The sequence below is a fragment of the Anolis carolinensis genome, chromosome 3, assembly GCF_035594765.1.
Source record: "Anolis carolinensis isolate JA03-04 chromosome 3, rAnoCar3.1.pri, whole genome shotgun sequence".
Lineage (NCBI taxonomy): Eukaryota > Metazoa > Chordata > Lepidosauria > Squamata > Dactyloidae > Anolis > Anolis carolinensis.
Window position 1 is genome coordinate 86,951,581 of NC_085843.1, and position 14,034 is coordinate 86,965,614.

The window sequence follows — 14,034 nt, forward strand, 5'->3', positions numbered from 1 at the left end:
CTGACACCCCCAATCAAAAGGTTCCCCTAGGTAGGAATCAGCCAGGCTTTGAAGCTGCAAGTTTTTTTTAATGCTAATTAAGGTTATTAATTGCAACATTCACACTTGCTTCAAACAGACAAGAGTTCTTTCTCCCAACCTGGACCTTCCACAGATATATAAACCGACCTAGTTTCCTGAGGATGCCTGCCATAGATGTGGGCGAAACGTCAGGAGAGAATGCTTCTGGAACATGGCCATACAACCCAGTGATTCTGGCCATGAAAGCCTTCGACTCCGACGCTTCCTTTGCCGGCAGATGGAGCTGCAAGGGGGAGGCGCCACCCTGCCCTTCCCTCCTTCTTCCTCGGGGGCTGAGCGAGGAGGCGGAGCAGTTCCTTCCCAGCCAAGCCAGCGGCCAAGCAGGGCGAGGGCCTCGGCCGGGAGACAAGGGGGCCTCGCACCGCCATGGAGGACTTCCACCCCCATAATGACGAGGTAGCGGCAGCGGCGGCAGTAAGACCTTCCCTGGCCCTCCTTCCCCCGGGAAAGAAGGGAGCAGCAGCCCTCCTCCCTCTCTTCGATCCCCTCCCGGGGTCCTTCCCCGGGGAGAAGAGAAGGCCACCGGGGTGTTGCATTTGGTTCCACGTGCCTCTACACTGTAGCATTAATCCAGTTTGACGCCACTTGAGCTGCCAGTTCTGGGAGTTGTGTTTTACAAGGCCTTCCGCTTTCTCTGGGCCCTTCCTATATCCCAGAATAGCAAGGCAGAAAATCCCACATTATCTGGATGTTGACTCAGATAACCCAATTCAAAGCAGATACTGTGAGATTTTCTGCCTTGATATTCAGGGATATAGGGCATGTGGAAGGGCCCTCTGCCAAAGCGAGCTGGCAACTCTCACCAAACTGCAACTCCCAGGATTTCATAGCACTGGGCCAAGGCGGTTCCAACAAATGTCGAACTGCATTCACTCCACAGTGTAGATTCCACACCAGGTTGTGCCCCCCTGGCTCACTTTTAGGGCCCTTCCACACAGCCATGTAACCCAGAGTATCAAGGCAGATAAATTCACAATATCTGCTTTGAACTGGGTTATCTGAGTCCACACTGCAGCATAAACCCGTTCAATGTGCTGTGTGGAAGGGGTCTTAGGCAATCTGAAAGGGAGGAACCAAGGCCTGCAAAATGGAGGTTGATATACAATTTTAATATAATGTATTCTTGTTTTAATGCAGTCTGGTACCCTGCATCCCCAGATGACCCCAGGATTGCTCCATTATGTATATTTTTCCTCCCACGATTTCCTTTGAGATTTCGGTACTGTAAACTGTGGCTGAATGAAATCTGTTGTTGGACGGTGCCTTCAAGTAGTTTCTATTTGGAGCAATTTTATCATGAGATTTTCTTGGCAAGAATTGTTCAGAAGGTTTTAGGCATTTTTTAAAATTGCCTTCGTCTCTCTAAAACTGGCAAGTGTGGCTTGCCCAAGAATGCCAGGGCACCTTTATGCTGTACAATTAATACAATTTGACACCGCTTTAACTGTGCTATGGAATCTTGGAAGCTGTAGATTTGCCTCACCAAACTACAACACCCTTCTCTTCTCCAGACTGAACATGCCCAGTTCTTTAAGCCATTCCTCATAGGGCTTGTTCTCCAGACCCTTGATCATTTTAGTTACCCTCCTCTGGACACCTTCCAGCTTTTCAACATCTCCCTTTTTGTTGTATTTTATGAATTCAGCACCCCAAAAAATATTAAAAACAGCTACCATATTGAACAACATTTTTTACCATTTGCTCCTGCTGGAATTAAACATGTGAGGGGGCCATTTCCCAAATCCAAAAAGGTTTAGTGTGGGCTTCTTTTTTTAAAAAAAAGATCATGTAATTATTTCTTTTTGAGACCAAGCATAACTGCTGCTATTCAGTTACTTGGCTTGAGCCTTGACTCACCCGACTTGCAATCGTTTTATTTTTATCTATCCAAAATGCAGTTATTTTGCTTTAATCATCTTTTGCAGGGATAACAAAGACAGTATAAATGTGCTTCAGAGGCTATAAAGAAGAAGGATTTTTTCTGATAAAAAGAGACTGCTTAGTGTGTTGTCGAAGGCTTTCATGGCAGGAATCACAGGGTTGTTGTGTGTTTTCCGGGCTGTATGGCCATGTTCCAGAAGCATTTCTCCTGACGTTTCACCCACATCTATGGCAGGCATCCTCAGAGGTTGTGAGGTACCTCATAACCTCCGAGGATGCCTGCCATAGATGTGGGCAAAACGTCAGGAGAGAATACTTCTGGAATATGGCCATATAGCCCGGAAAACACACAACAAGACTTCTTAGTATTTGAGGCCTGATTTATGAGTTTGGTAGAAACATGATGAAGCTCACTACCGGAGTCTTTCCATTAGATTATAATCCTATCTATACTTGAATGGGCTTTTCATGGGATGTACACACAGTGTGAGGAATTAATGGCTGGTTTTATATGGGCCAGTTTTAAGTATGTGCAAGGACATGAATGCCCAGCCCTAAGTCACTTGTTAAGATTTATTCAGCACTTTATCCCCACCTCCAACCCTATAGTTTGCGTTTTGCACAAGTCCTTGTTTCTAATCTGATCATGCCCACCATATTCCTGGTTTACTGGTTGTTGAGGTTGGGTTTGATACACTTTAATGATGGTTTTATACACTGATGTTTTTAATTGCTTTAATTAGATTGTTCATGTTATATTATTTGTTATTATGTTTTTAATTGTCCTGTAAGTTTTGTTGTATGTTGGGCTTAGTCCCCATGGAAGCCGCCCCGAGTCCCTTTGGGGAGATGGTGGTGGGATATAAAAATAAAGTTATTATAATTATAATTATTTCTACAATAGGGTGGCAACCGCTTCACATATATGCCAAAGAGAACTAACTCTTTGATTCTGTTCCATGTATAAGCTGAAGTTCTGCTTTCAAAACTCCATTTCACAGTCGGATTGGCAGAGTGCCTTGCAGGAAAACTAACATCTCTCTTCCTTTAACCTGTCTGTCCTCTTGCCTTTTTATTTTATTGCTATAAAGGTACAAAAGAAAAAGGGAATGCAGTATAGTATGTTTGGTATAGGCCATGGAGACCATACGCTATGAGGAGCGTCTTAAAAAGCTGGGTATGTTTAGCCTGCAGAAGTGAAGGCTGAGAGGAGACATGATAGCTATGTTTAAATATGCCATAAGGAAGAGGGAAGAGGCTTGTTTTCTGCTGCCCTGGAGACTAGGACTTGGAGCGATGGGTTCAAATTACAGGAAAGGAGATTCCACCTAAACATTAGGAAGAACTTCCTGACCATAAGAGCTGTGCAGTAGCGGAACTCTCTACCTTGGAGTGTGGTGGAAGCTCCTTCCTTGGAAGCTTTTAAAAAGGAGCTGGATGGCTATCTGTCAGGGGTGCTTTGATTGTGCCTTTCCTTCATGGCAGGGGGTTAGACTGCATGGCGCATGTGATCGCTTCCAACTTTATCCTTCTATGATTCTATGATTTTAATGTATGATTTTTAGTCTTTAATCAAAAATAGTCTTTTCCGAAGGGTTTTGACTTGCTTTATATAAAATTGATTTGTACGAATATATAGTAGGCACTTGGCATGACTCTAGTTTTTGAAGCTACATTATATGGTCAGTGTAAACACATATAATGCAGTTCAGTGCAGTTAAACTGCATTATATGAGTCTACACCAGTGGTTCCCAACCTTTGGGCCTGCAGGTGTTTTGGACTTCAACTTCCAGAAATCCCAGCCAGTTTACCAGCTGTTAGGAACTGTGGGAGCTGAAGTCCAAAGCACCTGGAGGCCCAAAGGTTGGAAACCACTGGTCTACACTGATCATATAATACTGCTTCAAATTGCATTATATAACAGTGTAGATGGGGCCTATATCTAAGAGTTTGGTTCACAGATTCCCCCATGGATGCAAAAATCCATGTATACCGAAGTCCCATAATAAACAATGGCCTAGCAAAATGATGTCCCTTCTATAAAATGGTGAAATCAAGCGGTGTTTTAATTATTATTTGAGGTGGGGGGGGGGGGGGGGTTCAAACTGGATGGGTACATGGAGGCTACATAGTTTGAACTCTCTTGGTTCATTTATTTATCTTATACATTGTTCTGGAATCAAATTGCTGATATCAGATATTTAAATAAAAACTGTTAATTGTTGTTATTTTTTCAGATGACCTTTAACACCGAAGAAGCCCACAATATTATTAAAGAAGTAAGTGATTTATTTCAGTATATTTCATGTATTTTTCTGATACAATGTAGTTCTTAGCTGTTCTACATTTTCGCATTTAAAGTACCCCTGAAAGGCTTGAGCTATAATTCTGTGTCATTATTTGGAATCAATGGAATATACTGCTGAAAAGATCTGCATTCACCAGCAAGAGGTTCCTTTGGACTGTAATATCTTTTATTCACAGACAATCAACTCTGGATAAAAACTGTATCAGTAACTTAATATATTTCCAGAGAAGACTAATGTGGTACAATTACATGCCCTATTGATGAATTTTCTGGGAGAATCCAGACAAAATTGCAATCCATTTGTAGCTGCCCTATATTTCCCCATCGTTACTTCTGCCATTTTTGTAATTATTTTATTTGTCTGTGAGAGTGAATTTTAGTGATCCAGCTAGCACCAGAAATAACCCTTAATGCTACTTTGAAAGCCATTGTGGTGTAGAAGTTTAAGCATTGGACAATGGTTTTGTGGCCCATGGTTTCATTGCTTGTTCAGCCATGGAAACCCATTGGTTCATCTTGGGTGAGTCACATATTCTCAGTCCCAGAAAACCCCATCATAGGGTTGCTGTATGGTTGCCGTAAGTCAGAAACAACAGGAAGACACACAATAACAGCAATTCAGAGCAGAAGCAATTGTTCTATAAGCTCTGGAAATGACACTGTAGGAAATGACACTGTAGGAAATCCATTCCTGAAAGAGTGATTATCATAGGGAAAAGGTTTCTCCACTGAAACTTTATCACCAATCCTTGTTTCCACAATGAGCCAATCTTTTCAAAATCCAGTTATCACAGTGACAGTGAGGTGAAATCTTATGAACAGGAGCTCAGACAACAAAACAAACTTCACAGGGGTGCTAACTCTTCCCTATGCTATCCAAAGTGCCCCCCCCCATCTATCTATCTATCTATCTGACTGGAGTTACACTTAAAATGTACCTGTTCTACTTCCATATAAATTCAACTTAAGAGCAAACCTATAAAACCTATCTGGTTCATAACTTGGGGACTGTCTGTATTTAAATGGAGTCTGAGGTTGCAGTTCTGCGAAGTTCAGGAATTTAAGCCTCTTTAAAGTTAATAGGATTTGCTTCTGCAACTGTTTAAGCATCGGGCTGAAGGTACGTGATATAGCAGTAGTCTTAGCAGAGTAGCTGCCCAGCTGAAACAAAAGGAGCTCCCTGTCTGAATATCATTGTAGCAACAACATGGGATTGTAGCATTAACAACAACATTTCCACTGCAGTCAGACATTTTAGTTGTATTGTAATAACTAATTTATTTCATCGCCTGATTCTATTCTGCAACCCTGTCTACTGTTTACTGCTTTACATTTTATCACCAAGATAGGATCTGTGTAAAAAAATCATGATTACTGAATTATGTTTCCCAATTTTAGAGTTTCCAACTATGAAGAGGGGCAAGTAAGAACTTCTCTCTGACACTGAAACTGTCTTGCAAACCATTGTGAGGCTGAATTTGAATTCTTCTACCAATATTAATTCATTGTTTATTGACATTTTTAAATTTTAATCTTCATTTTCAGTGCATAGAAGGTGTCCTGGGCAAGGCAGATTACAATCATGACAGCATCAATCAGTGGACTGCAGCCATTGTGGAACAGTCTTTATCGCATTTGGTGAAACTGGGGAAAACGTACAAATACATTGGTAAGAATAAGTCGCACATTAATTCTGTTACTATTTTTGGCTAAGAATATATAGGAGATTGATGGTAGAAATTATTGCCAGGCTTTCTTTCATATTCTGCATTGGAGTTTCATGTTGTTTCTCAGGGCAGAAAACAAATTTGATCAGATCTGTTTAATGTTTTCTGTGCTAAACTGAATACAGTGGATAAGTTGCATTCATTGTAAATAAGGCTTAGAGTTTAGTTTCTCATAGAATTAATGGATATCCTTCAATATATTTCAAAATAATAAAAATAATTTAATCTCTGGAAAAAAGGATTTAAATTCTCAATAGCGGGGTCCATTTAGTAAAATGTTTTACAGAAGCTATATAAACTCAGTGTTATTTGCTAAAATGGAAAAAACCCAGAGATGTAAAAAAAAGGGTACTTTTTCATGTCTGATGCTCATGTCTGATCACAATTTTGGAAAGGTGTAGTTGTGGAAACAAATAACATGCTCACCAAAAAGGTCAAGAAAAACCCAGCAATGTGTCTGCTAGGTCTATTCAGAGAGGGCATCAACCAAGAAGATAAAGAAATATGCAAATACAGCAAGAATGGTTATAGCAAAATCATAGAAGGGAGAAAGACAGATTGGAGAGAAAAATTAATAGATTACATACAAATGGCCTAGCTGTCTAACAGGTAAAAATAAAGAAGAATTTGTAAACAAATGGCAGCTGGCCTGCGCATATCTTGGAAAGAAGGCAAAAGTTGACTTTTAGGATTCTGCAAGTGGAACTTTTAGATGATACCTGCTGTAAGTTTTAACTGTTTTATATGATGCGTTAAATTGGATTATTTTTATATTTGTATATGATGTTTAGTTGATTATGTATTGTGTGTCAATGTATTTGTATTGGTTTTAAACTTTGTATGCCGCTTTGAGTCCCACCCAGGGGAGAAAAGTAGGATAGAAATGAATTATTGTTGTTGTTAATAATACAGTAGAGTCTCACTTATCCAACATAAACGGGCCGGCAGAATGTTGGATAAGCGAATATGTTGGATAATAAGGAGGGATTAAGGAAAAGCCTATTAAACATCAAATTAGGTTATGATTTTACAAATTAAGCACCAAAACATCATGTTATACAACAAATTTGACAGAAAAAGTAGTTCAATACGCAGTAATGCTACATAGTAATTACTGTATTTACGAATTTAGCACCAAAATATCACAATATATTGAAAACATTGACTACAAAATGCGTTGGATAATCCAGAACGTTGGATAAGCTTGTTTTTAATTTGCCTTTTGTTTTGTATTGTTATATTGTGTGTTGAGGCCTTGGCCTTTGTAAGCCGCATCGAGTCCTTTGGGAGATGCTAGCGGGGTACAAATAAAGTTTAATAATAATAATTAAAAAAAATAAGCGAGAGTTGGATAAGTGAGACTCTACTGTAATAATAACTATTTAAGGAACTTATATAGGTAGTTATAGGGTATAGGTATCATAGTGAGCAGGGATGGAAGGGATGCAGGAATGGAGGGAGTGTATTGTCTACTGTGTTTGTTACTACAGTAGAGTCTCACTTATCTAACACTCGGTTATCCAACGTTCTGGATTATCCAAAGCATTTCTGTAGTCAATGTTTTCAATACATCGTGATATTTTGGTGCTAAATTCGTAAATACAGTAATTACAACATAACATTACTGCGCATTGAACTATTTTTTCTATCAAATTTGTTGTATAACATGATGTTTTGGTGCTTAATTTTTAAAATCATAACCTAATTTGATGTTTAATAGGCTTTTCCTTAATGCCTCCTTATTATCCAACATATTCGCTTATCCAACATTCCCCTGGCCCGTTTATGTTGGATAAGTGAGACTCTACTGTATCTCTGTATGCTGTGTGCTTTGTTTGTAAATGTATATCACTGTTTTTTTCTCTTTGTTTAAATAATAATAATAATATAGAAATGAATTAAGCTTGAAATCAAAGCGAGTCCAAGTGATACATTTAGGATCAGGATATCAAACGTATACTTACAATTTAAGTGGAGGCAGCAGCAAAAGGCATACAGAAGTTGAAAGAAGCTTTAAAATATTAATACTACAGGAAACACTAAAGTATCTGCTATGGTTACGGACTGCAGCACTGTGAGAAAATAGAATTGACTGAAAAGTGAAGCTCTTTTTTAAAAAAGTTGTAAATGTATTTTAGTTTTTAAAAAACATAAATAACATAAGTGGCCCCATGTAAGCCTCATAGGCTAAAAGAACTAATGAAAGAGTGAACTCCTTATCAAATTAATGGTACTTGTTTGTAATTTTCAAAGGTTGAAAGTGAGGGGTGTCATAAAGTGAGACTTCCAAAGATGTGGAAAACCAAATTTTTTCATAGCTGGAAGTGGCAGTAATGTCAGAGTTAAATAAAATTACCTCTGTATGCATTCAATAAATTTGAGGGAACAAAAACACTGCAAAGTTGGTCCCCTTCCATCTCTTAAACTCAAGCATGTTTCCAGTCAAGTGAGCAACCCTCTGAGATCCAGGTGAAGCATGCATGGCCCCAGATACTGGAAAGATGACCAGTCCAGCCTAGAATATCTGGGTTGCTAAAAGCCAAATTCAGCCTCTTTTCTAAAAACTAAACGTTTAGTCTAAATAATTTCAAATAATTCAACAAAAAAAGCTGTTCAGAAAAGGTGTCTGTTGCCTATCCAAACTCTGCTAAAGGGGTGATTCAAAGTTTCACTAGAAGAGTGTGTAGGTCTAATGATGTGTCTGTTTCTTTCTTCATTAATGCATTTTCATCTTTTAGTGACCTGTGCAGTGATGCAGAAATGTGGAGCTGGTCTGCATACAGCAAGTTCATGTTTTTGGGATACTACAACTGATGGTAAACACCTTACTCATAGAATCAAAGTTTTTTATTATAAAAAGCAAGATCTTCTCATTGATTATTGTTAAACATTACACTGTAACTAAAATGCAAAGACATTCCACAATTATAAATACAAATTGGACAATACTCATATGGTAGTTGTTTAGTACACTGATGTATATATTTACATAAACTTGAGGAAGTGTGCCTTCTTTTCAAAATAAAAACTGACATCTAGTTCAGCAGTTATGCAATTGCAAGTTGGATTTGGAGGATTGAATCCTGGTCTCTAGAATCGTAGCCCAACATACAAACCACTGTTCCTTTCTGGCTCACACTTTATTGTGACAAGTTTAAATCTGACAGGGAATTGTTGAACTTAAATAAACATTGTATACTCTGTGAAATCCATCTAATTCTAAATCACAGTGAAGGATAGTAGGCTGTTCTCCCAGATAGGTAGAGTAAGGGCCCTTTCATACAGCCATATAACCCAGAATATCAAGGCAGAAAATCCCACATTCTCTGCTTTGAACTGGAATATATGGCAGTTCAAAGCAAATATTGTAAGATTTTCTTCTTTGATAGTCTGGCATACAGAGCTGTGTGGAAGGGCTTTTAGTTCATGAGGGGAGAAATTGTTGAAAGTGCTGATTTTTTTTACAACGCTTTGCTTTTTAGTATGTCTGTTCTCACTTTGTATTTGCAGACATAAAAGAGAAGAAAACATTTATTTTCTCTAAGCAAGTGACTGCATGTGCAAGTTCTACAAGAAAATGTACTATTCCCGGCATCAAATCCAAATAAAAACGTTTCCTTCATTGTTTGTGCTCAATAAATTGAATGTTCAAAATTGGCATAATTTGATATAATGAGATTACGGTAGTAGAGTACTCATCTTATGCTGTGCTGTGTGGTCATAATACAGTATTGGATTACGTATAAAGGTTTTAGCATTAGTGCTGGTGTTTTATTTTATTTTAGGTGTTTTGATGATGCGTACCTAGCACAAAATCAAACTCAAGGCAATCAGGAATTCTGGCATAACAACAATTAAGCCTAAAAATAAAGCAAAGGATTTTGGTGCCCTCTCAAATGCCTGCATGGTAGCAGTCACTGGCACAAAGACAAAAAGTACTGTTTGGGGTGGATGCCACCAGATTTTCATTGGAGCATGAAATAATTGGAGGGGACAGTGAGTTGTGAGAGAGCAATCCCTCCAAGTTATTGATGGAAATGATCACTGACAAGTCAAAACATTTTTATAGGGAACCCCTTAAATACATTACAGGAGTGAACAACTTGGACTAGTTTACATGGCCATAGTCAGACCCAGAATGTATGTTTATGAGCAGGTGCTAAGTTTTTTTGTGCTTTCAATACAATTTAATATCTGTTACTGTTTTTAAAACGCTTTTCTGAATGTCAGCTCCTAGTGCCCAGCAGTACATGTCTGGGACCAATGTCAAGATTCATGTTAAAAGAAAAGTTCAAGTAGGTTTAATTCCATAATCTAGTGGTTTGGACTTCTCTTTGAGGGCAATGGTTAAGCAGAGGGTGGATGGCCATCTGTCAGAGGTGCTTTAATTGTGTGTTCTTGCATGGCAGGGGGTTGGTCCGAAAGGCCCTTGTGGTCTCTTCCAACTCTGTAATTCTATGACTACAACCCTTGAGACCAGCATCCGGTTCCCTGCTCAACCATGGAATCCAACTAGGTGACCATGGACAGGTCACATTCTCTCAGCTTCAGAGAAAGGCAAAGACAAATCACTTCTGAACAAATCTTGCCAAGAAAATCCCACGAAAAGGTCATTGTTAGTTAGAAATGAATTGAAGGCACAAAACAACAAATATATATATATATATATCAGTTTGTAACCCACATTGGTTACAATATTATATTGCAAACAGACATAAAATAGGCAAATAACAATAGCCCATGCAGGCTATAAGTAAATAGAGACAAATAAGAACAGAATCACAGGTCTGCATAAAATTTCAAGGAGCTATTATTTATGGTAATTATACAGCCTTGTAATATTAAATATTGCTTTTTATCATTTGTTTCAGGTTGTTTTGTTTTTCATATGAACTCTTATATTTGAGACTTTCTTTCTGTATGTGTTGGTACAAAATTAACATATGGGATTATATCAGGTGGGGCATTATTTCAAGTGAATTCTGGTCAGCAGATATTGTTAGAAGAATTAAAAGAAAGCCAGACCATTCTTTCTTTTGAAATTTGTTACAGGCTCCTGCACAGTCAGATGGGAAAACCGAACCATGAACTGCGTTGTCAACGTCTTTGCTGTCGCCATTCTCCTGTAGCAAGACTTGAGAAGCAACACCAAGTTACGCCAAAGCCTTTAGTTTCATATATACTCAGAGAATGCCGTAAGAATGATTAGATAACATTATATTTATCAGCTAAAGAAAGAGGCAAGGAATGGGCTTTTAAAAAGTGTCTGCACAAAGGGTATGTATTATAGCAAAGTATAATCTTTCAGTTTAGCTGTCTGCAGCTTGCTTTTAAAAGCAGTTGTTAGTCTCTTATATAGCCATTCTGATATATTGAAAGCTACTCTTTTCCTTCACTTTACCTAGGAAGGGTGATAATAAAGCCATTAATCAGTATGAATATGTGCCAAATTGTCACTGGCACTTCATACATAGAGAATAAAGAGAGAAGTAATAAGTGGAAGAAAGTGTTCTTTATATAGACAGCTTTCCACATTTGCTGGGTTTAGAGATACAGAAGTTTAAAAAAATCAAACACTTTTAATCAAATCTGCAAATAATCAAATCCACAAATTTGGAGGACTGAACGTCTCATATAAATAGCTGGTGATACATTTTGTATTGTATAACCAGAATTGGGTGCTGTATTACAATAGCATTCATATTGTGTACTATAAAAGTGTTGGATTCCTTGGAAGTTTATCTGCACTTCCTCAAGATAATGACAGCTAAGCTTGCTCTTTTCCCCTTTTAAGATATGTATATTGTGGATGTTAGTTTATGATCAGGACTAGCTGAGGCATTCAGTAGAGCATCTGATCCAATGAAACATTCTTATCCCAGCATGTATGGCCTCAGTAGTTCCTCAGCATTCTAGAGGATGTGGAAAAATATCTCTGCTGGCCATAAATGGGAAAACTAATGATTTGAAATGAATTAGAAGCTCCTTTAAGAATTCCTGTAGCATACTGTATCAAGTACAGAAGAAAAATGCAAAAGTTTTAAGACTGGTTTCTGCTTTATGGAAGAAACATATCTTGATGCCAGACTATCAACTCATACAGTGCACAAATGTTCTGAAAATGAATCTTGTTATCCTGGAATTGGTTGCGATTAGTGCTTAGTTTTATATATTGCAATACTTGTGAAGTATTAAGGAAATTATAAGGAAACTGGGGGTAACCTTTGGTTCAGTGATTGTCAATCCTAAAACTTGGTGCAATAGCACATATACGTGGTAATGGTAATGGTAATGGTAATGGATTTTTATTGTGTCAGTGCTAAATCACAAACCAAAAAAGTATGATATGAATATGGTTCCCTAACAAGCAGATATATGTACATAGATATTTAGAATTGAGATATAAACCTTGGGGAAAGTTTGCCTATTATTTGTCTATTTACAAGGAAAGCAGTTCTGATTATGGGCCAGGCTTTGACTTTTCTGATTTTGTAGTTGGCGTGTGCCTTAGAAATTCAAAACTTTTTAAAAGAATCCTTCCTAATTCCCATTGGGAATGCACATTTGTTTTAAAAATCTTATCTATATCTGAAGGGGCACTTATTCAGATATGAGCGATGATTGCCGTGATTTTAATTTTTTGCACTTAGTTGAAATCCTTCAGTAACATTTATTTTCATATACTGTAATATGAATTACATGAAACCTCCCATTTATACCTGATGGTTTCAACATGTATTGTTAATTAAAACAAGTTTACAGACACAGTAATAAATTCCACTGAACACAATAGTTCATATTTCTGAGTAACCATGCAAAGAAGTAGCAGTATGTATTCTTCCAAGACATAGAAACATTATGAATTTTCAGTCAGATAGGTAATCATATTAACTTGAAAAAGTACTTCAGGAAATTTAATCATATTTGAAAGCATGTTTAGATTTCACAGACTTGTTTTTCTAAAAGTTGATACAAAGACATTGTATACATTTGTAGTCATTTGTGTTGCTTGTCATTTGAATATGGAATTTCTACAATTGCATTTTACAACCATTAAGATTAATTTTAAAAACCAGCTAAAGCTTATTCTGAGTTGCGTATATATACACACACACACATACATACACGTACATATACATTACACAAACATATATATGAATACATATTGTTCATTGTAACTGATTTGCTTTGATTTACTTTACTATTATAATATTTGAAACACCAAAGGTTGTATTTTTTTTGAAATTTAATTAAATTATATTTCAAATAGTAATCCTATAATTACATTTCTGTGTTCCTGAAATGAATAGACATATCTGCAACAAGAGAGCTGGAATTGTTCCATACAAAGTTTTTTTTAGCTCTGGGTTCAGATTTTTTCTTTTTTTCTTGGTATAAATTATTTTCATTTTTTTAAAGAAATCACAAAAGACAATCTTGGGACAGAACATTTTATGACTGCAAGGGATCCAGTGAAATATTTACATGGAGGAGAGAATCAGAGAAATGTAATTTTCAGATGTGTTGACTAGTGAAAGCTATCATCAGAAAGTATAGGCAGAGGTACAATCTCTTTTTATTTGCTAAACCTTTGTTGCCTAATTGAGAGTAGCTGTTTTTATTAGCCATTATACTTCAGGTTTCTACAATATACTTGAAGAAACATAATGCTGAAATATAGAAGCTTGAAAATATGCCACTGTGGCAAGATTGCACTAGACATTATGCTGGTATTTATTTTAAAAGAGCTAAAGTTTGTTTTTACTTTTTAAGAAACGTCTGCCTTAGCTGTACTTTATGCCTTTTGTATACATTAAAAGAATTCTCGCTGGCTTTTCTGTGGTTTTTTTTTACTTGTCATTTATTTGCTAATTTTCTTTTTAATCAGGCTTTCCTCACAATCTTTCCCTATTCATACAACTCCTCATTTAACATACTTTTATGAGGATAGAAAAATTGGGGGCACAATCCCCCAGGAGGTTGTCTTGTATGATTTTCTCACTGAATTGTGATAGTTGTGAAATTACTACTGAACC

The 14,034-nt window shown here is 37.2% G+C and overlaps 1 protein-coding gene across 2 annotated transcripts; it reads left to right on the forward strand.

Moving 5' to 3' along the window:
- The first annotated feature begins 319 nt into the window (after positions 1-319).
- Positions 320-13,831, forward strand: dynlt3 (dynein light chain Tctex-type 3). Of its 2 annotated transcripts, none has more exons than XM_003218917.4 (5): positions 320-477; positions 4,201-4,242; positions 5,817-5,940; positions 8,737-8,814; positions 11,051-13,831. In XM_003218917.4, the coding sequence occupies exons 1-5, from the start codon at positions 448-450 to the stop codon at positions 11,125-11,127; spliced, it is 351 nt and encodes a 116-aa protein (XP_003218965.1). In that variant the 5' UTR covers positions 320-447; the 3' UTR covers positions 11,128-13,831. The 2 variants fall into 2 exon arrangements, with proteins under 2 accessions (XP_003218965.1, XP_062831263.1); XM_062975193.1 differs by having other exon boundaries at positions 329-495.
- The last annotated feature ends 203 nt before the right edge of the window (positions 13,832-14,034 follow it).